Source organism: Dermochelys coriacea, chromosome 6 (genome assembly GCF_009764565.3).
Source record: "Dermochelys coriacea isolate rDerCor1 chromosome 6, rDerCor1.pri.v4, whole genome shotgun sequence".
NCBI lineage: Eukaryota > Metazoa > Chordata > Testudines > Dermochelyidae > Dermochelys > Dermochelys coriacea.
The window spans coordinates 9567777-9593265 of record NC_050073.1 but is presented as its reverse complement, the minus strand read 5'-3'; the positions used below and the strand labels follow the sequence as shown (position 1 = coordinate 9593265).

Here is a 25489-nt window from a genome sequence, read left to right as displayed (position 1 = left end):
CAATAGGAGCGCATGGGCGGGTCCGCGGGGCTGGTGGGCGAGTCTCTTGCCCCCGGAGAGGGGTGGCGCCGCCAATAGGCAGCGCGCGGGGCGGGTGACGGCGCAGCGTACGGAGGGGGGCAGGGCACTTGGGCTCCGGCGCGACGAGCTCTCGGACGCGGCGCGAGATGTCAGAGCAGCGGGCGGCGGCGCCCGGACCCTCGGCACCGGCGGCGGGAGGCGGCGGAGGCTCCGGGCCCGGCCCGACCACCCCGCTCCCCTCGCCGGCACCGGGCGGCGGTGGGCCAGGTTGCCCCGTTGGAGCGGGCCCGGGAGGGGTGACAGCCGCTTCCGGGTCGGCCAGCTCCACTTCCGGGTCGGCCCGCGAGGGCTGGCTCTTCAAATGGACCAATTACATCAAAGGGTATCAGCGGCGCTGGTTCGTGCTGAGCAACGGGCTGTTGAGCTACTACAGGTGAGACCCGGGCCTGGGCCCCGCCCCCAGCCCCATAGCAACGGGCTGCGGTGCTCCTACAGGTGAGACCCCGCCCCCAGCCCCATAGCAACGGGCTGCGGTGCTCCTACAGGTGAGACCCCGCCCCCAGCCCCATAGCAACGGGCTGCGGTGCTCCTACAGGTGAGACCCCGCCCCCAGCCCCATAGCAACGGGCTGCGGTGCTCCTACAGGTGAGACCCCGCCCCCAGCCCCATAGCAACGGGCTGCGGTGCTCCTACAGGTGAGACCCCGCCCCCAGCCCCATAGCAACGGGCTGCGGTGCTCCTACAGGTGAGACCCCGCCCCCAGCCCCATAGCAACGGGCTGCGGTGCTCCTACAGGTGAGACCCCGCCCCCAGCCCCATAGCAACGGGCTGCGGTGCTCCTACAGGTGAGACCCCGCCCCCAGCCCCATAGCAACGGGCTGCGGTGCTCCTACAGGTGAGACCCCGCCCCCAGCCCCATAGCAACGGGCTGCGGTGCTCCTACAGGTGAGACCCCGCCCCCAGCCCCATAGCAACGGGCTGCGGTGCTCCTACAGGTGAGACCCCGCCCCCAGCCCCATAGCAACGGGCTGCGGTGCTCCTACAGGTGAGACCCCGCCCCCAGCCCCATAGCAACGGGCTGCGGTGCTACTACAGGTGAGGCCCCGCCCCCAGCCCCCCTGCCCCATAGCAACGGGCTGCGGTGCTCCTACAGGTGAGACCCTGGGCCTGGGCCCCGCCCCCTGCCCCATAGCAACGGGCTGCGGTGCTACTACAGGTGAGACCCCACCCCCGGGCCTGGGCCCCGTCCCCCTGCCCCATAGCAATGGGCTGCGGTGCTACTACAGGTGAGACTCTGACCCTGAGCTCATTCGTGCTCTGTGAGCAACCTTCCCCAGAGCAATGGGTGCTGATCTACTACACCCTGCTGGAGATGGGTCCTGCTGACTGAGTCCCTGCCCCACCCCCAGTGATACATCCCAACCCCTGAGCTATGGGTGAGACCCTTCCCCCTACAGCAGTGGGGTCCTAAGCTGCTTCAAGGAAGTTCCTATTTCCTTTTCTTGAGCAAGACAGTCTCCTCGCCACTGTGTCGTGGCCTCCCTCTCCCAAGCAACTGCAGGTCATGGCACCCCCTGTGCTGGGGACTGCCTCCCATTGGGACCCCATCCTAGGGAGAGTGATTTAGCCCTGCAGCTATTCTAGATCCTAGCCCTTCCCTCACACTGATACCTCTCCGGGCCTGGGATGTCCCAACAAAGAGGCTCCTTGTCCCACCCAGACCAATGGGTTCCTCGGGTACTGTATCTCTTGCTCTGAACCCCCCCTCCCTGTCTAGAGCCTGCTGGGAAGAGCCCCTTTTCATTCTCCTAAAGCAGCATTAGGCTGCTCAGTTCCTGTCCTCACATCAAAAGACTTGTACATTAACTCAGATAGTGATTATTTCCCAGTAGGGGGAGTTCTCCCCTTCTGCCCCTCACAAGAAAGGTTGTTCTTGTAGTTAAAGGACTGGATTGGGTCATTCAGTTCCCTGCCATGCTACAGACTCCATGTGGGACCTTGGAGAAGCCAGATGCTCTGTGCCTCATCTGTAAACTGCAAATAATATTACCCTGCCTTGCAAGGGTCTGGTGGTGATGGGCCAGATAAGTACGTAGACCAGCGGACTTTTTCAGGTAGCAAGGTCCCTGCCCCCACATATGAGGAAGACTTAAAACCTCTAGGGGAAGAGAGAGAACACCCTTGCTTATGCCCTGAACTATGGGCTTTTCTGCTGCTACAGGTAACTACCCTTAGGAAGAGACACAGTCATGCCCCCCCCCAACACATTTGCAATGAGCTCCTCAATGAGCCTTACAGGTACTGGTGGCAACCCCTGCAGAGAGAGTTTCCCAAGAGCACCAGGTTCCATGGTTGCTGTAAATATCAGGAATCTTCCTGTACAACAAGACCCCTGTAGAGAGAAAGAGAGTAGCAGAACTACAGGGAGTTCAGAGAAAGGTGATGAAAATAATCAAAGGCCTGGATAACTATCCCAGGCAGAGAGATTGAAAAGACTTGGATTGCTACTTTAGAGAAAAGATGAATGAGAAGGGTCATGGTAAAAATCTATAAAATAATCACTGGTTTTGAAAAGGGGAGATTGGGAGCTTCTGCTCTCCCTGCTTCCCAACACTAGACCAAGGGACATTGAAAGTCAATACTTTTTTCACACCAGTGTGGTATTAGCCTGTGGAACTCACTGCCATATGAAGTCATTGAGGTTCAGAATTTAGCAAGATTCAAAAAAGGGATTGGACAGCTATATGGAGATTAAGAACATCCTGCTTAATTAAAGATTTTTTGAAGGGATATTAAAGATTGGCTTAAGCCTGAAATTTATTAGGATGAGAGGAGGCCTAAGGTAGGAGACAGATTCTCCTTCTCCTACCATGGCAGTGTTCTTACATCATCTTGTGTGCTGGCCACTGGTTGAAACAATGTATAGGACTAGATGGACCTTGGACCTGATCCAGTCTGGCAGTTCCTATCCTTACCCACCAGAGCAGTTGGCTCATCAGCTGCTGGGGATAACTAACCAGAAACCCCCTCTGTCCTCGTTACAAAGCTAATAGATCCTCTTCCAGGAGATTCTATCCCATCCTGTCAGCTAACACTGGCATTGGTAAACCTAACTGAGGCTCCTGTGGGGGAGATTTACTTCCATCCCCTTTTCTGTGCAAAGAGCTTCTAACTAATAGAGATACCATGACCTTACCTCCTGAGCATTTGTGGAGGGAGACAAACATCCAGACCCGTGGGTTCCTTAGCTACTACAAACACAGGAGCAGCCAGATGCCCAAGCAGAGTAGCAGACTCCTCATCTACTGTAGGTATTTGGGCATGGGAACTCCCTGCCCACCCTCCAAGGGAGAGGCAAACCCTTCCATATCTCCACCCAGCACAATGGGCTGATGGTCTGTTATAGATATGGGGGCAACCAGGGCCGCTCACTCCACTTATTCCCTGGGACTGCCACCCTCCCCCATCCAAACCCAGAGCAACAGGTTGCTGAGCTATTCCAGCTACAAGCAGAGCAGTGTTGCCTAGTGGATAGAGTACTGGACTGGGACTCAGGAGACCTAGGTTCTCGACCCAGCTCTGCTACTGGCCTGCTGGGCCACCTTGGGCAAATCATTTCCCCTCTGTTTCTCCCATCAGTAAAATGTGGGTAATGATACTGACCACCTTTGTAAAGCACTTTGAGATCTACTGATGAAATTACTAGATAAGAGCTTGGTACCATAACTGGCTCAGCCCTGTCCCAGGGAGAGACCCCCTCCTCCCCCAAAGATCAATGGGCTTCTCAGTTGCTAAAGATAACCCCAGCAAGAGAGATGCCTTTTGTCCTGGGGACATTCTTTTCCATGAAAAGCAATGAGCATTCAGAGTGTTGAGATACTTAGGTAGAGAGATGCCTGCCCAAACTCTTGCTGGATAAAGATCTCCCATCGCCCTGCCGAGTCTGCTCCCTCCCCCCCAGCACTCCCCTAGCCAGAGCCACTGAGTTACTGAACAAAGGTACAGGGGCTGCCTTGCCCAGTCACCCTAAGTCGGCTCGCTGGACAAAAGGTTCATTAGTTATTGCAGAGACTGGGGTTCCCTCTTGCTCAGAGTCACCCTCCTCCTACTCACTGAGCTACTGCTGGGGCCAGAATTTCCCCTCACTCAGCAGAGAGATTCCCCCATGTTATCCCTTCCTTGGAGCAATGCTGCTACAGATGAGGGGTTCACTGCCAGTCGCTGCCCCCATCTGAACTCTCCTCCTCTCTCACTCAATCATAACCCCTATGTACTGAGGCCTTCTCTTCCTGATGTTCCCTCTGAGGCCCAGCTGGCTAAGTAGAGCCCCAAGAATTCGGTAAAGTAGCAGGAGGGTGACTCCATTGTTCTTTTGGTTGGTGGCTGGTGCCCGTTAGGAAACTGCAGGGCAGGAGGCCAACTCTAAATCTAGGCGCTCACTCAGCACCGCTCTGCTATTTGGCCAGTAGAGCATTGAGCAGACATCATTCACGTTCCCTTATTCAGCTCAGTTTTGGGGCATCCTGAGCTGCTGGAAAACCCTCCTGCTGCCAGCCCATAATTTCCCTTCCCCCAACTGGCACCTCGTTTCCTTACCTAAACTGGTTTACACACACACTGAGCTAGTGACCTATAAGTAGCACTAGCAGCTGCTAACCCTAAGCCCCTTGCAGCCCATTGTATATTGCCCTGCATGTCCTAGGTTGACACCCTACCCAGAATCACAGGCTACGCACAGCAGCCCCTGGCATGGCAGTAGGTCCATAACACGTCTCCTGGGTTCCTTCCCCCCTCTGGGAACTAATCTGAGCTTTAAACAAAATATTTCTTCTTCTAAGTGCGTGGATCAGTGAGGTGTAAGCTCAGGGGATGTGTGGTCAGTCCAGCCCTGTAGTGCCTTGCACCAGGAGGGAAGTGGAAAGCAACCTCTCTGTTTGGGTGAGTGGGGCAGCAAGGGCATCGCCCACCCAGCCAGAGGGCCATGTGCACCTCCTGCCCCATCTGACTTTTGGAGCTCCGAGGCAGCTCCAGTCTGCTCCTTGTGTAACAGTGCTGCTCAATCTGGCTGCTTGTGGGTACCTAGTCGGTAAAGTGCCACTATGTGTGGTGGAGGGATTCTGTGCTCTGGGCCCTCCAAGGTGCTGGGGTAGGAATAAAGACTGCTCTCCTGTACCAGGGTGAGCAAGTTAGAGCCTTCTATAAAAATGCACTGAAATCTTTCTCCAGCGCCGTCCGCCCTGAAGGATCTCAAAGTGGTGTTTAGACTGGATTCAGGCATCACTGAATTGGAATTAGCCAACGTGCCCAGGTTCGGGTGGGGAATGTGATAAGATTTGAATCGCCAAGGCCATTTACATCAGCACCTTGTGCAGCCCGGTATCCACCACCACACTGGGCCTTGAGTCACTACTGCCTCCAGGGCATGCCTTCCTGAATTGCTCGCACTACTGTTTGTAGCGCAGGGGTTCTGAAACTGGGGGTTGGGACCCCTCAGGGGGTCACAAGGTTATTATATGGGGCGTCGTGAGCTGTCAGCCTCCACCCCAAACCCTGATTTTCCTCCAGCATTTATAAAGGTGTTAAATATATAAAAAAGTGTTTTTAATGGTGTTGCACTCAGAGGCTTGCTATGTGAAAGGGGTCACCAGTACAAAAGTTTGAGAACCGCTGTTGTAGCACCTCAGGGTTCGCTGAACATCTCCCATCTGACCTGGCTTTGCATTCTTAGATTTGGGCAGCCAGGAAGTAATTTTATTGCCACCTGCATAGTAAATATCTGCAGGTAGAACAAAACTATATGCACACCCTGCCTGTAGCTGACATCTGAGCCCCAGAGCCTGCACAAGGGTTAAAAGCTTTAAAGAGGCCTGGATTGGAGAGAGAGGGAGGGGGTAGTTCCTCCTGCCAAGCCCAGCCCTACCCCCATGCTTGATGGGGGCGCCTTCATATCTGCCCCTGGCAAGTAGATATCTCAACAGCTTGAAGCCCCACCCCTGCCCCTCTGGCTACTGGGAAGGAGAAGGTTTTTTTTCTTCCATCTCCTGACTGTTGGGCTCTCAGAACTCTGCCCCTACCCCAGCCTCCTAGCTGCTACGGGTGTGGGTGTTTGGGGCTATGGGTACACTACACATACTACAGCTGTAGCACTGTACTGTAGAGGGGGCTTTGCAGCTGCGGCTACCCCACGGTATAGGGTGACCATATGTCCCATTTTGACCAGGGCAATCCCCTTTTTCAGATCTGTCCCAGCCGTCCCTACTTTTTCACCAAAACTGGGCTCTTGTCCCAGCTGCAAGGCAGAGCAGAGAGTGGCGGCTGCTGCTCGGTTACGCTGCCTTCAGGGCTGAACCCTCTCCAGCAGCAGCGGAGAAACGTGATGCTGGCAGGCAGCACTGCCTTCAGAGCTGACCACCCAGGCTGCACGGAGCTTCAGCAGGTCAGCCCCAGCTGCCGGTGGCACAGGGCTTGGCAGGCCAGCCCCTGGTGGCGTGTGGAGGGCGGCTCTGGGGACCGCTCGGGCGAGCCATGTGGGTGGGGGAAGGGTGGGGGCAGCCCCTGTCAGCCCTGGCCATCCTGTTTTTACTTTAAGAAATATGGTCACCCTATCACTGTAGCCCTGGACTCGAGATGGGGGTTTGCAGCTGCGGCTACCCCGCTATAGCCCTGGACTCGAGGGGGGGGGTTTCCTTTGAGGTAGGTAATTCACATCCCCTAGAGGTGGCAACTAGGTCCATGGAAGAATTCTTCTATTAGCCTAGCTGCATCTATCCCAGAAGGTTAGGTTGACCTAACTACAACACTAAGCATGGAACTTAACAGCCCTGAGTGACGTAGCCAGATAGATGTAATTTTTAGGAGTAGACCAGTCCCACTGCTTTATTGCTTTGGATCCTCCTAAGGGCCTGCCACAAGGCCTGCTTCTACTCATATCTTTCCTCAGCAGCAGCCTAAGGGAGAAGGATAGTCCAGTGGTCAGAGCGCTAGCCTGATACTTGAGAGACGTAGGTTCAAATCCTGGCTCTACCACAGACTCCCTATGTGACCAGGAGCAAGTCACGATGCATCCGATGAAGTGAGCTGTAGCTCACGAAAGCTTATGCTCAAATAAATTTGTTAGTCTCTAAGGTGCCACAAGTACTCCTTTTCTTTTTGCGAATACAGACTAACACGGCTGCTACTCTGAAGTCTGTGTGTGTCTCTATTTTACAGATGTCAGAGTGGCACTGCCCAGCTTCTCCGGGATATAGTGGGGATGTTAGATTGTGAGGTGCTCAGATGGTGATGTAAGTGCAAGTAGCTGAGACAGATTCTTGAGACCCTCACTGTGTTCCAGAGGGCTGGGAATGGCAGCTATGAAACTAAACAGCATCTTGTTATGTCACTCTGCTGATGCTCAGGAAAGCCATGAGCTGAGACACTGCAGTCTCAGGAAGGCAGCCCTACATTTGGTCATGTTGGGAGGATTTTCTTCCCAACCTTAAGGGCTAGAAACATCATTTTGTAAATAAATGAAAGCTTAAATCCTCAGAAGGCTGTGACTTATCCTCCCCACCCTTGACACCAGGGCTGTGGCATCTCAGAAAAGTCCCAGGAAAATGGTTCAGGAGCTATGTCTCAGGCAGGCATCTTGATTATAAACTGTTTAAAGTGACAACCCAGAGTAAGGGCGCCCAGCCTGGCTGAACCCGGGGTGGGGCGACTGCTTGTTAGCTGTTCTCCTCTAGCTAGCCCTGTATTATTCATAGAGTAACTAGAGCCTGGAGGGTAAGAATAGCTGGCAACGCAAGCTCATGTTACACAGCTGGGGGTGTGGGAGGGCAGAATGCACAGTTCCCCTCCCCCAGCCTCCTTGTCTGATACTCTCGAGCAAAGACTTCCAGGGTTTAGAGAGCACTCAGGAAAAGTGGCAGCCCCTGAGATAAAGCAGCTCACTCCCATGTTGTCTTCCCCCGCTTTCCAAGAGGGTGACTTGCATCAGCTTCCTTGGTGTGCCAGCCGTAAGCTGCCAAGGCCAGGGGGAAGGTGTGGGTGTGTGCCAGCCCTTGGCTGCCTAGGTGTTGCTTGGTTATGCAGGCAGGGAGATGGCCCCGCATTGTACCACAGCGATACAGTGGGAACTTCGATCTCATCCTGAGCTGGGGTGGGGGAGGGAAAGGTCGCAGCCTGAATAACTAGATTGGCTGCTGAAGAGCTCATGTGACCTTCAGGGCAGGGAGGCTGTGTGTTCTTGCTAAAAGTGAAGTTGAGCCAGCAGGGGGCATATGGGGGGGAGGGAGATCCCTTGACCTTAATGGGGGGCAAGAGAGGACCCACCCTTCCAGCCATGCTAATTCTGACATGGCTATTTGAGGGCCTTTCTCTTCCCATCACTATTGCCCAATCAGTGAGATCAAAGGACAGGATCTAGCAGGGACATCTCCCCTGGCCAGCTCTGGAATTTCCTGCTGAGTGGTGGGTGTTCTGTGCGTGCTCCGCTCCCTGCATTACTGGGCATGTTGACAGCAGAGTGTGATGTGGCTGGCCGGAAATTCACTAGTCCACTTGGTTAATATTTACTTTGGGGGCGGAAGACTGTCGTGTGAACTCTGTGAAGCCACATCCACCTGGGGCTTAACACCCCCAAAAGCTCGCCAGTCTGGCAGAGTCCCAGCAGTGAACATAAAATCCCCAGCCATCTGGCTTGCGTAGTGTGTGGCTGGCTGGCTGGCTGGGCTAAATTATCAGGCAGTTCTATGAAGTTCAAGATATTGCCCTATTAATAGAAATGCCTGCCAGTGTAGAGATCACATGAGCATAGAAAAGCCTCCCCACCCAGATCCTTAAAAGGGGATTTTCCTGACCCATTAATAGAACAAACTGGGAGCCACTGCCAATGTGGGGGGCGGCATGGGAGGCAGAGAGAAATGCCTCTGCAGCTTGCCATATGCGAGTGAAAACTGGCAGAGAAGAGATCTGGTTAATAATGTCCACATAGCAGGAAGTCAGATCAGAATAAACCACCAGCATATGGGATGCCCAGCACTCCACAACCACCCCTCTGGCTGATTCTGGGGTGATGCTGCTAAGGTCTCAAAACCCTCACCTTCTCCTCCTTGGCTGGAGCTCTGTCTAGGAAAGAGGATGGGATGCTGGGGGAACAGGTGGCTGCTGAGATGGTGCCATGCCATAAGAACAGATATGTTGGGTCAGACCAATGGTCCAGCTAGCCCACTATCCTGTCTGCCAACAGTGGCTGGCACTAGATGCTTCAGATAGGATGAACAGAACAATGCAATTAGCAAGTGAACCATCCAGTCCCAGCTGCTGGCAGTCAGAGGCTTAGGACACCCAAACCACTGGGTTGTGTCCTTGACTATCTTGGCTAGTAGCCATTGATGGACCTATCCTCCAGGAACTTATCTAATTCTTCTTGAAACAAATTATACTTTTGTCCATCACAACATCCCCTGGCAAAGAGTTCCACAGGTTGACTGTACATTGTGTGAAGAAGTTCTTCCTTTTGTTTGTTTTAAATCTGCTGCCTATTTATTTCATTGGATGACCCCTGGTTGTTGAGTTATGTGAAGGGATAAATAATACTTCCTTATTTGCTTTCTCCACACCATTTATGATTTTATAGACCTTTGTCATCTCCCCTCTTAATCATCTCTTTCCTAAGATGAACAGCCCATGTCTTTTTAATCTCTCCTCATATGGAAGTTGTTCCAGACCCTTAGTCATTTTTGTTGCCCTTCTCTGTACTTTTCCCAATTCTAATCTATCTTTTTTTTTTTTTTTTTTGAGATGAGGCGACCAGACCTGTGCGCTTTATTCAAGGTGCAAGTGTACCATGGATTTATATAGTGTACAATATATTTTCTGTCATACTATATAGCCCTTTTCTAACGGTTCCTAACATTGTTAGCTTTTTCTACTGTCAGTGCACATTGAGCAGATGTTTTCAGAGAACTATCCACAATAACTCCAAGATTTTTTCAGTGGGAACAGCTAATCTAGACCCCGTTGTTTTGTATGTATAGTTCAGATTGTTTTCCAGTGTGCATTAGTTTTCACTTACCTACACTGAAATTCATCTGCCATTTTGTTACCCACCTGCCTAGTTTTGTGAGAGCCCTTTGTAACTCTTCAGTCAGCTTTGTACTTAACCATCTTGAATAATTTTTTATTGTCTGCAAACTTTGCCACCTCACTGTTTATCCTTTTTTCCCAGATCATTTATGAATATGTTGAACAGCTCTGGTCCCAGTACAGATCCTTGGGAGAACCCACTGTTTACCTCTCTCCAGTGTGAAAACTGATGATTTATTCCTCCCTTTGTTTCCTATCTTCTAACCAGTTACTGGTCCATGAGAGGACCTTCCTCTTATCCCATGACTGCTTGGCTTGCTTAGGACCTTGGTGAGGGACCTTGTCAATGGCTTTCTGAAAATCCAGATACACTGTATCCACTAGATCACCCTTGCCCACATGTTTGACCCCCATCAAAGAAGTTTAATAATTGGTGAGGCATGATTTCCTTTACAGAAGCCATGTTGATTCTTCCCCAATATATTGTGTTTATCTGTGTGTCTAATAATTTTGTCCTTTTACTATAGTCTCCACAAATTTGCCTGGTACTGAAGTTGGGCTTAGTGCACTATAATTGCCAGGACCACCTCTGAAGCCTTTTTAAAAATCAGTATTACATTAGCTATCCTCCAGTCATCTGGAATAGAGGCTGATTTAAGTGTTAGGTTACATACTACAGTTATGGCTTAGGTGTGGGAATCTCCTTCTCGTACTCTCTGGTGAAGACTGATGCAAAGAATTCATTTAGCTTCTCTGCAATAGCCTTGTCTTCTTTGAGTGCTTCTTTAGCACCTCGATCATCCAGTGGCCCCACAGATAATTTGACAGGATTCCTGCTTCTGATGTACCTTTTTTTTTTTTTTTTTTTTTTTTAATATATTTAAAAGTTGCGGTTAGTTTTTGAATCTTTTGCTAGTTGCTCTTCAAATTCTGTTTAGCCCAGGGGTGGCCAACCTGAGCCTGAGAAGGAGCCTAAATTTACCAGTGTAAATTTCCAAAGAGCCACAGTAATATGTCAGCAGCCCCCCCATCAGCAGCCCCCCCATTAGCACCTCCCTTCCACTCCCAGAGCTGCCCCCCCATCAGCACCTCCCCCTCCCTCACCTTCCTGATCAGCTGTTTCCTGGCATGCAGGGGGAGGAGTGAGGGCATGGCAGGCTCAGGGGAGGGGGCGGGAAGGGGTGGAGTGGGGGCAGGGCCTGTGGCAGAGCCAGGGGTTGAGCAGTGCCCGCCCCCTCCCCCGGCACATTGGAAAGTTGGCACCTGGAGCTTCAGCCCTGGAGTTGGTGCCTATACAAGGAGCCGCATATTAACGTCTGAAGAGCTGCATGTGGCTCCAGAACCACAGATTGGCCACATCGGTTTACCCTGTCTAATTATACTTTTACATTTGACTTGCTGGAGTTTGTTCCTTTCTGTTTTCCTCAGAAGGATTTGACTTCCAATTTTTAAAAGGTGTCTTTTTGTCTCTAACTAACTCTTTTACTGTTATTTAGCCATGGTGGCATTGTTTTTGTTTGGTCCTCTCACTATTTCTGTTTGGGGTATACATGTAGTTTGAGCCTCTATTGGTGTTTTTAAGAAGTTTCCATGCAGTGTGCAGGCATTTCACTCTTGTGACTGTTCCTTTTAATATCCATTTAACTATCTTCCTTATTTTTGTGTAGTTTTCTTTTTGAAGTTAAATGCTACTGTGGCTTGTTGTTTTGGTATTTTTTCCCCCTACAAGGAGGTTAAATTTAATTACACCATGGTTGCTATTAACTAGTGGTTCAGCTATGTTCACCTCTTGAACCAGATCCTGAGCTCCATTTAGTTCTAAATCAAGAATTGCATCTCCCCCTCCACTTCCCCCCCTTGTGGATTCCAGGACTAGCTGCTCCAAGAAGCAGTCATTTATAGTGTCTAGAAATTTTATCTCTGCATCCTATCTGGAGGTGACATGTTCCCAGTCAATATGGGGACAGTTGAAATTCCCCATTATTATTGGGTTTTCTGTTTCTGCAGCCTCTCTAGTTTCCCTGAGTATTTCACAAGCACCGTCACCATCCTGGTCACATGGTCAGTAGTTTATTCCTATTGCGATACTCTGATTAGTCAAACATGGAATTTCTATCCATAGAGATTCTATAGTACAGTTTGATCCATTTAGGATTTTTACTTTTTCAGTCTATGCTTTCTTTCACATATAAAACCACTCCCCCACTAGCATGACCTGTCGGCTTTCCCTCAGCCCGTAGTTTAAAAACTCCTCTAACTGTCTTAATTTTACATGCCAGCAGTCTGATTCTGTGATGCCCCTCTCAGTGTTGACTTGGGTTACCTATTGTTTGCCTTTGTTCCCCAACCTTCTCCACCATAATTGCAGATCGAAAGCGGAGATGCGTCACACCTGTCGTGGGACCATTAACCTAGCCACAGCCAACATCACCGTGGAGGACTCCTGCAACTTCATCATCTCCAATGGTGGGGCACAGACCTACCACTTGAAGGCCAGCTCAGAGGTGGAGCGGCAGCGCTGGGTCACGGCCCTGGAGCTGGCCAAGGCCAAGGCTGTCAAGATGCTGGCTGAATCAGGTAAGGGGTGCCATGAATGGCTTCTCCGAGGGAGCTCTGTGGAAGAAGAGGGAGGGACCCAGTGGTGGTGCAGTGCAGAGGACACGGGGAAAGCTAGGAATGAGTGAACATGAAGACTGAATTCCCTTCCTCTCAGGGGAGAGATTGCTCTCCTAGATGGGGCTTAGGGTCCCAGGGTGCAGTGCTGTGTGTCAGGAGGCGGGATCTGAGCCCCCTAAGTAATTGGATCTCCTGCTTGGAGCTGTCTTGGGAGCTGCAGATGATAACCTCACACCTGAAAGCAGCACCAAATGCTTCACTCCGAGATACCAATCACCTTTACATTTTAGGGATGTGATGTGTAGTGTGGGGGTTGATATAATTTTACTCATCGCCCGGTTGGGATTCCTGGCATGTTTCGTTCCATCCTATTTAGATTTTCAGCTCCTCGGGGCAAAGACCACGCGTCTCCAGCCTTGCCCGGCACCAAGCCCATGGTTCTCCAGTCGCTGCTCAGTGCTGAACTGCGTGCCCGATGCCCCATGGCAACACACGGCCTGGGGGCTCATTGCCTTCCAGCTTGCTTTAGCATAAGGGGCAGATGGACCCTGCTTTATCCAGTAGGCTGTTCAATCTCTGATAGATCTGTATCCCCACAACTACACCCTGTTTGTCTGTATCGCAGATCTGCCTGGTTCCCCATCCCATGTGTTCTGCAGCAAGAGGCTTTTGAGGCCGTTCTTTTCCCTGGGCTGATGTATTTAGCTCCACTGAATTTTATTTCCCAAGGGGGTCTGACTTTGGCTCAGCTACTGCCTCGCACTGTCTGGGGCTGTGGCATGAATGCGCATAAAGATCTGCTCGTGCACTTATAAGGGTTCTCCACGCTCAGGCAGCCGCTGCTTGGAATGTTCAGGAAAGTGAAATCAGCACCCTTGGTAGGTGTCCAGCCATACCCAGGGACTGAGTTTTGGGTGTGACAATCGGAGTTGTCTCTGAACCTCTCTAATAGTGTCAGCTGTTACCTCCTTGAATACAAAAACCCCAGGTCTCCAGTGACTGCTGCTTGAATGGCAGCTGTCACTTTCGCACCATGTAACATAGAACAAATGATGGAACAGATCTGGAAAATAAAAGATTACTTGCAGTTTTGAGGCAGGGAGAGAATATCCCAATTTTTCTAGACCTTTTCCAGATTAGCCCCTATGGACATAGCAAATGATAAGCTATATCTGGTTGGGACAGTATGTACAGCTGCCAGCACAGTGAGGTATCACTCCTGAGTAGTGCCTTTGGGAGTGACCCCAATACAATTATTTAATGTAGATCTGCGTTGGCCTGCTTGGGATTTCTGGACTTTTTTTTTTTTTTTTTTTTTTTTTTTTTTTCCCTTCAGGACAACATAGACCACTAAAAGATCAGCTGTCATGTCTTTATGACTCTGACAATGCTAAATCTTGATTACAATCTCTGCCATCTCTAACCGTGAATCCCAAGATTTGCGGCTCTAGTATTCCTCAAACATCTTTGCTTTCTGAGTTCTAATATATACCCTAGTGTTGGCTCTCTTGCTGTTTAACACACACCTCATATGCCAGCCACATGGTCAGATCAGATCTTTCCCTTAAGATTTCCTGGCTTGATCTGTTCTGATAGTGTCTTCACATAGACTTCTTGGAGCCACTTATGCAGTGAACAGCCCTGCCCATTACTGTCATCCTGGCTTTAGAATAATCATTTCAGATTCTGTTTTGAAATAGAGGGGAGCGCAATAAATAGCCTGTCTGGAGTAAAAATACCCTCCCTCTTTAACTCCAATCCATGCCCCTTCTCAGCTGTCTGGGGAGCAAGGTGAGCTTTACACCATAGCCTGTAAGTGAGCAGACTTGTGCTGTTAGGCCAAGGAAGAAAGCTCAAAAGCCCCTGTCTGCTGAAGTTCTGCCCTAACAGTTCAACCAGGGCTCCAGCACTTCAGCTGCTGAGATGTCACATGGGTGGAACCAGGAGCTGAGACACGTTGGTAGCTGGCATGGAGCATAGGTGTAATAATTCTTGCCAAGCAATTGGGCTGCTGCATTGAGCACTAGCTGGAGTTTTGTGATGTGGCTTATGTGGATTAATTAATGTGGATTGCAGTATGGGAGCCCAGCTGCCAGCATGGGTCACTAGCAGTGGTTCTGTAACCCACAGCCACTCAGCCTGGCACTCTGTGCCCACAAGCAGTGGCTGGGCCACAGATGGAGCCATGGCTAACAGAGCTGGCTCTTTTAGTCCAGGCAGGAGTGGCTTATGTTTTGAGAACTAGGGTCAGTCCCCACTGCCAAGGCCCCAGCCAGGGGTATGGTGGTACAATTCCAACCTGAGCAGCCATTGGATGACAGCTGCTGTCAATCATTACTGACGTCCAGCTGGATTGGATAGGATGAGGCACCATTTCCCCTGAGTTGTCCAATCCACTACCATCACTTTGTGGAGACCAAATATAGGAAGCGCTGACCATGTGTGGGGAGCAGGGGAAGGTTTGGTAACGCATGTGGCTGGTCAGTGCTGAGCATCCCTTCCTGGCTGGATGTGACGTGGCTTGTCCTTGACACCCCTGCCCCCCCCCCCCCCCCCAGATGAGTCGGGTGATGAAGAGTCCGTATCACAGACAGATAAGACGGAGCTGCAGAACACACTGCGCACCCTGTCCAGCAAAGTGGAGGACCTGAGCACATGCAACGACCTGATTGCCAAGCACGGCACAGCACTGCAGCGCTCCCTCAGCGAGCTGGAGACCCTCAAGCTGCCCGCCGAGAGCAACGAGAAGATCAAGCAGGTCAATGAGCGAGCCACACTCTTCCGCATCACCTCCAACGCCATGATCAACGTGAGTGTGGCCAGCTGCGGGGGGTAGAGCACATGGAACTGCAGAGATTACACGCCCCAGCATCCACTGCTCCAGATTGGAGAGGCCTCTCAGATTAGTGCGGAACTTTGCGTGCTAGATCACTTGCTGTGTGGGGCAAGCAGCGATGGCCTGTGTCTGTGTGACACGATAAGGCCCTGATCGCTATTGCAGTGAAGGCGATCTCTGGAGCAGAGGACAGTTGTATTGTCCTCTGTAAGTCAGGATGGGTAATCTATGGGTTCCTGCATTGCCATCGGAGCCTTCTGTTGGGCAAAACACGAGCACCTGTGGCCTACGTGCCCTCCCTGTTATGGTGAATGCCCTGCGGTGCCTGTCTATGGCTTCTGTGGCTATTGTGATCAGCCCCTGCCACAGCACATTGAATTGGGTAGCCTGGTGGGCAGAGAAGAGGTATAAAAGGATGTAAATCCCTTGCACCCTTTTACACTTCTTCTCTGCCCACCAGGCAGCCTGATTCAGTGTGCCGCACTGGGGGTTGATCGCAGTAGGACATAGGAAGAGATGGGGATGGGGCAGGATTCCACATGGAAAATGGTTCCAGCTCAGCTCTGTGATTTTTCTAAGAGGCCAGTGAAGGTATGGTTCAGTGATTGCTTATCTGGCCATAGAGGGTTGAGGTTTCACCGCCCTGGTGTCAGAGGGAGATGGGGAACCCGGTTATAGGATGTGGGGTGTGGGAAGTTCCTTGTATGGTCTGGTCCCCAGAAGGGAGCTGGGGCTGTGAGGGAAATGTGGATCTATGCTCGCTCAAATGACTGAGCCAACGGTGGCTTCAGCTGAGAACTTCCTCCATTTCTCTTCCTGCTGTCCCAGCTTTGTAAGCTCCCAAGCACTTGCCAGGGAGTCTCTGGCCTCAGAGCTGCCTCTAGTCTTCAGAACCTCAGCACCGGGGCTCACAAGGAAGATGTTGTCTTGACTGACGAGAAGGAATTATCGTCTGGGTGGCTACAAGGCCACTCGAGCTGGGGTGGTGGCTGGGACGCTGCCAATGGCTTGAAAATTCCCCTACAGCTCTTGTTTGTCCACAAGGGGGCAGCATTGCCCCAGGTGGGAATAAGAGGCATCTGGAGCCTACTGACACATGCTGAGCAGACCCCGCTAAGGCAGTGCTCCCGGGGCAGGGTGGAGTACAGAACTGTGGCAGTGACCTGTGCTCTTCCTCGCAGGCCTGCCGAGACTTCCTGATGCTGGCGCAGACGCATAGCAAGAAGTGGCAGAAGTCCCTTCAGTACGAGCGAGACCAGCGCATCCGTCTGGAGGAGACCCTGGAGCAGCTGGCCAAGCAGCACAATCATCTAGAGAGAGCCTTCCGAGGGGCCACCGTGCTGCCAGCCAGCACCCCCCGCAGCGGGGGCTCCACTAAAGGTCAGAGGGCAGGGCTCCTTCCCCAAGGCTGCACTACAGCTGTCTTCTGTTGCTCTTGCTGGGTGATGCAAGGACTGGTGGGATTGGGAGCTTTCCCTCAGCTCTCCATTGTTATGCACTGCTCCCCTCTAGAGCTTCCCCTGCTGAGAGAGGCTGGGACTGGAGTAGCCAGGAGCTTCTGCCACAGCTGCTTCTCTTGCTGGAAGAGATCAGGACTGAAGTAGCTGGGAGCTCACCCCAAAAGCAGCACTGCTGCCCTGCTCTCAACAGTGCCCTCTGGTCTGGTGGGAGAGGCTGGGGTTGGAATAACTGGGAGCTCCCCAATAGCAAGCACTCCTGCCCTGCTCCTTGTAGCACCCCCTGCTGGGAGAGGCCAGGACTGGAATAGGTGGGAGCTCCCCACACAGCCAGCACTGCTGCCCTGCTTCCCACAGCACCTCCTGCTGGGCTCCAGGCAGATGGAGACTGAAGACTCTCGTGTATAGCTTGCCACCATTCCCTCTTGCAGATGAGTGCTGCCCAGGGAAAGGAGACCTGAGCGACGAAGATGATGATAATGAGTTCTTTGATGCACCAGAGATCATCACCATGCCGGAGAGCATGGGCCACAAGTGAGTGATCTTGGGCTGAGTCTTGGGCATCGTTCTCCCTGCTCCTCTGCCTATCAGGGAGGATGCCCCTTCTCTACGTGTACATATGTGGATGATCATGTAGCTCTGCTTCTGCTGGTAAGCACCATACTGTAGGTTCCTGTGATGAAGAGGGGCTGTGCCTCTCCACCTCCCTGTCATGTCCTGTACCATTCTTCCACTCTTCAATGCGCATCAGACGGAGAAAAGCCTCTGATGGCTTGGGGGAGGGAGGGCATTGAGGGGTGCAATGTGCTGACTTTTGTTTTCTCCTACTTCCTGTAGACGCACCGGCAGCAACATCAGCGGCGCCAGCAGTGACATCAGCCTCGACGAGCAGGTAGTTCTGTACCCGGGGCAAGTACAGTCTTGTTGGTGATGGAAGCCCCCAGAGAGAGAGAAGCTGTCTGGGGGACATGGGCAGATATCCCAAAGAATGTTCCTGGCACTGTTGACTTGAGCTTGCTGGGTGCTTTAAGCAGGCATGAAGCCAAGGGTCTGATGGGCAGGGCTGTGGGTATGGGAGTGCATGAAAGCTGAGTGGGGGAAGAACTAGGCCTTCTGGGAGTGGAGTGGGAGGAGATCCGGTGGACTTGGTCAAGCAGGGTGTCCCAGGCATAGGAAGCTGCATGGAAGGAGGTTGGAGGTAGAGAGAAGGACATGAAGGGAGGGAAGGAGTCAAGATTGGGAAGAAGTCATTCAGGGCCAGGAAAGCCTGCAGACCAGCTTTTCCTTGGTCATGCCAGCATGGTCTTGTTCATGTCTTGCCCTCAGTACAAACATCAGCCAGAGGACACCAAAAAGGAGAAGAGAACTCGGATTCCCAACAAGCCGAACTACAGCCTCAACCTGTGGAGCATCATGAAGAACTGCATTGGGAAGGAGCTCTCCAAGATCCCCATGCCAGTGAGTCCCCCAGCCTGTGGGGGGTGCTCTGGGGCTAGTCCTTTGAAAGAGGGTGACCTCCAGTTTTTTGAGGAACTGCTGGGACTGAGGCTGCAAGTTGATGGGCCCCATTGATCTAAGGTTGTTGGGTTCCCAGTGCTGCAGCTCCCTGGGCAGCCAAGATCCTGGTCTCCTCTCCTGTCTCTGACTCCTCTCTCCTGCTCCCAGGTGAACTTCAACGAGCCTCTGTCCATGCTGCAGCGCCTCACAGAGGACCTGGAGTACCACGAGCTGCTGGACCGAGCAGCCAAGTGCGAGAGCTCCCTGGAGCAGCTCTGCTACGTGGCCGCCTTCACTGTCTCCTCTTATTCCACCACCGTCTTCCGCACCAGCAAGCCATTCAACCCTCTCCTGGGGGAGACCTTCGAGCTGGACCGGCTGGAGGAGAACGGTTACCGCTCCCTCTGCGAGCAGGTGTGAACCGCCTCTTCCCTAGAGGGCAAGCCAGGCTGCCATGCCATCTGTGCTGGGGCTCCTTAGAGATCTCCTCCAGCTGGAGCTCCTGGTGCTGCCATCCCTGGCTACCCAACTCCAGGGCCCCACGGTTGTGTCTCTTAGAGAGAGCCAGGCGCTGGGCTTGGGAGTGGTAAGTAATGGCACAGGTCCCTTGGCAACTGTCTCATTCTCTCCCTTATCTCTCCCAGGTAAGCCACCACCCTCCCGCTGCTGCCCACCATGCTCACTCCAAGCACGGCTGGACGCTTCGCCAGGAGATCAAAATAACCAGCAAATTCCGCGGCAAATACATATCCATCATGCCCCTCGGTGAGTCCTGGCCACCAGCATCCCTACTGCTAGGCACTAGGGAGGGTTCCTCGGGCCACGGCAGAATGTCCCAGGCCCCTTAGTGGGGTTCCTATCTCCGCTCCCCTTGCTGTTACCTTGTATGCCAGCGAGGGTTTCCAGCCCTTCCTGTAGTGTTGTCAGCTGCCCAGGAAGGAGGATGGTAGAGTGCGGTGAAGATGATGCCCCCTCTCCTCTCCCAGCTCAGTGCTCCTTCTGCCCCAGGCCATCGCAAGAACATGCACTGGAGAGCCAGATTTCTGGGATCCATTTCCACTCCACCACTGCCTTGCAGAGTGATCTTGAGCAATGCAGAGATCACCCAGCTGCTATGCCTCAGTTTCTATAGTGGGAATGGCCTGAGCTGGTGAGGAGCTTGGAAAGCACGAAGCAAGTGCCACTGCAGCAGGCTAACCCCAGCCCCACAGCTAAGGTGACGTTTAGAACACCTAGCTCTGACCTAGAGCTTTTCAGCCATAGAGATCAGGGTCATGACCCCTATTTTATGGGGGGAACTGAGGCACAGACAGGGGATGTGACTTATACAAGATCACCCTGCTGTCTGGGGCACAGCTGGGAGCTAAGTTCCCTCTAAGCTGCGCAACCATGCAGCAGGCTATAAAAGGGCCGCACAGGCAGGGAGAGGTGCCCCTCCCCCAGCCCAGCCCTGCTGCAGCTGCCGGGCCAGGGAGAGCACCCCTTCCCCAGCCACAACCTGCTGCGGTGAGAGAGGGCTGGGGGTAGTCCTCTCTCCCCGCTGAGCCCCGAGGCAGCCTGCATCTCAAACCTGTCATCCCTGGCCGCAGCCCCCAGCCAGAGCCCTCACTCCCACACACCCCAACCCTCTGCCCCAGCCCTGAGCCTGAACCACTCATAGAATATCAGGGTTGGAAGGGATCTCAGGAGGTCACCTAGTCCACTGCTCAAAGCAGGACCAATCCCCAATTTTTTCCCCAGATCCCTAAATGGCCCCCTCAAGGATTGAACTCACAACCCTGGGTTTAGCAGGCCAATGATCAAACCACTGAGCTATCCCTCTATCCTCAGCCAGAGCCCTCTCTCCCACCCCTGAGCCCGAATCTCTCATCCCTGGCCCCACCCCGGAGCCTGCACCCCCAGCCAGAGCCCTCACTTCCCTGCACCCCAACCCTCTGCCCTACCTCTGAGCCCCCTCCCACACGCCGAACTCCTCGGCCCCACCCCCACCACACATCACCTCCATATTGGTGCACATAACAAACTTCATTCCGCACATGGACGTAAAAAATTAGAGGGAACGTTGGCTGGGAGTAGAACCCAGGTGCCCTGACTCTCAGCCCTTTCCACTAGGCCACGTTGTCTGAGTTTCCTTGCCAGTGGAAGGAACAGTGAATATCATGGGTCTGAGGGAGTTCTAGTCAATTGGATGGTAACTCCAGAGTGGTGGGGGATTGGTTGTACAATTAATTGGTGATCTGGAAAGCTGCTTATAAGCTGTTGAGAAATTGGCGTCTGCAGTATTTGCTGGAGAGTGTCTTGCTCTTTTGTACCCCTTGTGCAAGAAATCAGACATGTTCTGGGACCCGTCCTTCAGCCCCCTGGCTGCTCCTTGTGTGCTGCTTCCTGGAATCGGTTACATGGCACAAGGGTCTGTCCAGAAACCGTGTTAGACATAACGGCAAATGCACACATTGGGCTGAAACCACCAAAATAAAGAGAAGTGCCGCTGCGTGAACGCAGTCAGTCACCTCCGAGGAGATTGGAAAACAAATGAGCCCGGCAGTGTTATGGCTCCTGCAGGGACATCCTCAAATCCAGTGCTCTCCCCATCCCCCACTCCCAACAGTGCTCCCTGCTGGGAAAAACTGGGGCTGGAGTAGCCGGGAGCTCCCCACACAGCCAGCTTGGTACTTCCTAATTGCATGGCACATATGACTGTCGGATAAAAGCAGATTGGGTTGCTGTTATGGGTTGGGCTGGATGAAGTCATGTTCGTGTTGCGTTGGGGGTTCTCCTGGAGATGGGCGGGAGGCGTGGATGGGCGCAGGTGTGCGCTGTCTGCAGTGTTGTAAGGCAGCCGCTGGGGTTAGACTGGCCATTCCCTTCCCCCATTTTTTACTGCTTCTGCAGCATAGGAGGAGTTCGTCCTGTCCTAGCGCTGAGGGGGTGTCTGCTAACAGCTGTTCCAACCTCCACCTCCCTGTCTCTAGGTACCATCCACTGCATCTTCCACTCCTCCGGCAATCACTACACATGGAAGAAGGTGACCACCACAGTGCACAACATCATAGTGGGCAAACTATGGATAGACCAGGTGAGCAGGCGGGTTTGGAAACGTGTTCACGTGGCAGCACTGGGAGGCAAGATTCCTTGGTTCTGTTCCCAGCCCTGAGCAGCGTGGATGGCAATGGGGCAAGCAAGTCCAGGAATGGGTCGTACAGCAGCAGCCAGGACCCCTGGGTTCTATTCCCAGCCATGTGACTTGGGCTAGGCACCTAACAGCCATGGCTCAGTTTCCCCATCACTACCACGGGGGTGGGGGCTTGGAAAGTGCATTGTGAGTGACGCTGAGCCTAGTTAACCCAAACCTTTCTTCCCTGCAGTCTGGCGAGATCGAAATCATCAATCACAAGACGGGCGACAAGTGCAATCTCAAGTTTGTTCCTTACAGCTACTTTTCCCGGGACGTGGCCAGGAAGGTAAGAGGGGGATTCATGGCTCATCCTCATCCCGAGTCTCCTCCCCAACCCCCAAGCAGGGTGCAGTGCTCATCGGGGCAGTGCAGGAGAGGGGCTTGGGGGATAGAGGAGGGGAGAGAATAAAAGGGCCAGGTGCTGTGGGGCAGAGGGGGAGACAGGATGGGAAAGGATCTGTGTAAGCTGCTGCCCCATGGCAGGTGAGGGAAAAGGCAGCATGTGGGATATGACATGGCAGCTACATTTGGGGAGTGACCTGCCCAACTAGTCCTGTATTGCTGGCTCAGCTCCAGTCCCAACTTGCTGCTGTTCTGGGGTCATGGAACACAGAGATAACGGGGCTGGGGGTGGATGGGATCTGGGGAATCTGTGGAGGGTGCAGTGGGTCTGGGGCAAGGAATCTGGTGAACTCCTGAGCGGAATGATGGGTTAATGGAGAGGAGGGGGGTGGAATATGGTGAATTTCTGGCTCCTGCAGCTGGCTTTGGCTGCTGGGAGTGGCACTAGAGGCTTACATGGGAGCTCCCCCATCTCTCTGCTCCTGTGCTGGGTGGCTGGGGAGACAGCTGCACCCAGTGCCCCACTTTGTACTTTCCATCCCGGCAGGTGACAGGGGAAGTGACAGACCTCTCAGGGAAAGTACACTTTGTCCTGCTGGGCACCTGGGACGAGAAGATGGACTGCTTCAAGGTGCTGCCAGGCAGTGGGGAGAACGGTGCTGAGGGGAGGCAGAGAGCTGAGGAGAGTCGGGTCCTGCTGTGGAAAAGGAACTCCCTCCCGTGAGTGAGGGCTGCTGGGCTGGGGGTGTGGCCGAGACACTGTGGGGGCTACATGGTCCAGCATAGCCCCAGCTTGCTTCTGGGCTGTTTGATACACAGGTGCCGGCTCACGCCTTGCCATCTCTGCCCTCCAATGCAGAGATCAGGGATTCCTGTGGGACAGGTAACTGCCTCCCCACTGGCGGAACAGGCAGCAGGGCTGGAGGGAGGATGCCATAGTGGCAGGATCTCCAGGGGTCCCATCCCACTGCCGTGTCTCACCCCTGTCCCTCGGCACAGGAAGAACGCTGAGAACATGTACTACTTCTCTGAGCTGGCGCTGACACTCAATGCCCCCGAGAGCGGCACTGCCCCCACCGACAGTCGGCTGCGGCCTGACCAGAGGCTGATGGAGAACGGGCGCTGGGATGAGGCCAACGCCGAGAAGCAGCGGCTGGAGGAGAAGCAGCGCATCTCCCGCAAGAAGCGTGAGGCCGAGGCCATGAAGGCCACGGAGGATGGTAAGGGACTGTTGGCTCCCTGCCCCTCTCCACCCCCCCAGGCGGCGCTGGCGTGTCTGACACCCCTCCCACCAATCTTCCTTCCCCCTCCAGGCACTCCCTACGATCCCTACAAGGCTCTGTGGTTCGAGCGGAAGAAGGACCCTGTCACAAAGGAGTTGGCCCACGTGTACCGGGGAGGCTACTGGGAGAGCAAAGAGAAGCAGGATTGGAGCTTGTGCCCGGACATTTTCTGAGCTGGAAATGGCAGGATGAGCAGCAGGAGGAAAAGAAAAGAGGATGGAGGTTGAAGGGAAGCAGCAGATCATGTGACTTCCTTGCCTAGCGCTTTCCTCGAGTGTCTGTCTGTCTTAACCAATCGCTTGTTCCGAATCAATCACCACAACCAAAAGCCAGTGGCGGTGATTGGCTGGGTTGCCTTAGCTGATTGACACTGACATTGATGTCTAGATCCCCGGGGCTGGTGCTCTGTGCCCCAGGTGGCCGTGTCCCACAGCTCCCTTACGTGGCTGTCTGTCTGTCCAGCTTGGCTCGGCCCGACTCCTCTGGGAGCTGTGGGAGGGAAGAGCTCTGGAGCTGTTAGAAAAGGACTGGCCCTTGTTAACACCCTTAGACAAGGGGATGCACACAATGGGGCTGTGGATCAGAACAGAAGCCTCCCAATGTACTTCCCATGGGGGGGGCTATTTGGGGGAGCTGGGGATATCCTGTATCTCATAGTGGGGAGGGGTCAGTCTCTCCTCCCTTAGGCAGGAGCTAGGGGCACCCAAGTGGCTGGGGGAGCCTAGTGAGTGCCCATGAAGACGGAGGAATGTTGTGGCAGGCAATGCAGAGCCATAGCTCCCCTTCCATCCCGCAGGGGGGGCAGAGGCTGTGACTGGCCTTGCGCTCTGAGAACCCTGTTTGGGGCAGTGTCTGCTGAACTTTCTGTCTGATTTCAGAGAGGGCCATGGGCAATGAGGCCCCCACCCCCTCTGTTCTCCCCTCCTCTCCCGCCAATAAGCACCCACCCCACCGTCTTTCCCCCTCCCCCCCGTGCACTCTGGAAGGCGGGGAGCTGCGGTGGGGGTAGAGCATCCCTCTGGCCAAGCGAGCGCCTGTTATATATCTGTATATTATATATATGTAGAGAGAGCTAATATTTTGTTTGATTTCTGCCCCCTCCTCCCACAGTGGGTCTCATTTTTGTAACACCCACATCTCATGTCTCCTGCATAGTGAGTACCCAAGCTCTGTAGAGCTCCCTCCCAGCCCCTCAGGCACAGCACTGGCCTGGGGGAGAGGGGGAGGAGGTGCTTGAGCCCAGAGCCATACTTGACTATGGGCTAGGGCCCTGCCCACTTGGCCACTTCCCCCCCCCCCCCATGTTAGTCACCTGCCCCAGCAGGGAGGACAGAGGCACTGACAGTGGCCACACTTGGATCCTGAGGTTCAGAGGTGCTGCCAAAGCAGGAGAGGATTGGGCAGGGCCAGGAATCAGGCCAGCCCCAAAATCAGAGGGGCGTCTCTCTGCAGCCCTGAGCCTTGGCTGAGAATCCCACACTGAGGTGCCTTCCTTGTATGTTTCATTCTGGTTCTTTCTTTTTCCCCCCTTGCCTCCACCACCTCTGCCAACAGGGTGAGGGGGCAGTGTTCGTGCTGCCTGGGCTTAGACGGCTGGCTGGGCAGGGCAGGTTTCCTCTCGCCAGCTAGGTGAGATGAGTGTGGCCAAGCCTAGTGCTAGCTGATCCCTCCCTGCTTGCTGGGGCAGGAGGGGGCTTGGGCCCTGGATTCCCATGGGAGGGACACTGGTAGATTTAAAAAAACTAAAACAAATCCCTCCACTTCTAGTTTTGGGTTTTTTGCCTTACTGTTTTTTCTTTTTCTTTTTTTTTTCCCCCAAGAAAACAACAATTAAAAAAACCTGAAAGCCCCAGTAGAGTGTGTGTGTGTGTGTGTGTGTGTGTGTGTGTGTGTGTGTGTGTGTGTGTGTGTGTGTGTGTGTGTGTGTGTGTGTGTGTGTCACTGCCAGCTGATTCACTGTAGAGACCAGCTCCTGGCTGGGTTGGTATGTGGACCTGCTCCTGCCCAGCTGGGCTGCTGGGGCTGAATTGGTCCTTGGCTTGGGGCTGTCTCTGTGGCTGGCTGCTTCTGCAGAGGGGCTGGCAATCAGGATGTTGGTCCCAAAGTCCCCTCCCCCTCTGGTTATGGTAGGTTCATCTGTGTACCTGGAGCAAGAGGCCATGGACTGAGTGAAGACACCTAGCCCCCTGCTTTT

General features: G+C 53.4%; 1 protein-coding gene across 1 annotated transcript; it reads left to right on the top strand.

Moving 5' to 3' along the window:
- Positions 1-95: 95 nt before the first annotated feature.
- LOC119857732 (oxysterol binding protein) lies at positions 96-25147 on the top strand. Its single transcript, XM_038407032.2, has 14 exons — positions 96-454; positions 12458-12666; positions 15264-15514; positions 16723-16921; positions 17430-17532; positions 17836-17890; positions 18325-18456; positions 18664-18909; positions 19140-19260; positions 21468-21571; positions 21861-21956; positions 22560-22732; positions 23012-23232; positions 23326-25147. The coding sequence occupies exons 1-14, from the start codon at positions 168-170 to the stop codon at positions 23466-23468; spliced, it is 2340 nt and encodes a 779-aa protein (XP_038262960.1). The 5' UTR covers positions 96-167; the 3' UTR covers positions 23469-25147.
- Positions 25148-25489: the final 342 nt, after the last annotated feature.

Coding starts and splice junctions, on each gene's coding strand:
- LOC119857732 (XM_038407032.2), top strand. CDS start 168: ATGTCAGAGCAGCGGGCGGCGGCGCCCGGACCCTCGGCACCGGCGGCG. Junction 18,457..18,663: donor TCTCCAAGATCCCCATGCCA/GTGAGTCCCCCA, acceptor TCCTGCTCCCAG/GTGAACTTCAACGAGCCTCT. Junction 22,733..23,011: donor TGGAAAAGGAACTCCCTCCC/GTGAGTGAGGGC, acceptor CCCTCGGCACAG/GAAGAACGCTGAGAACATGT.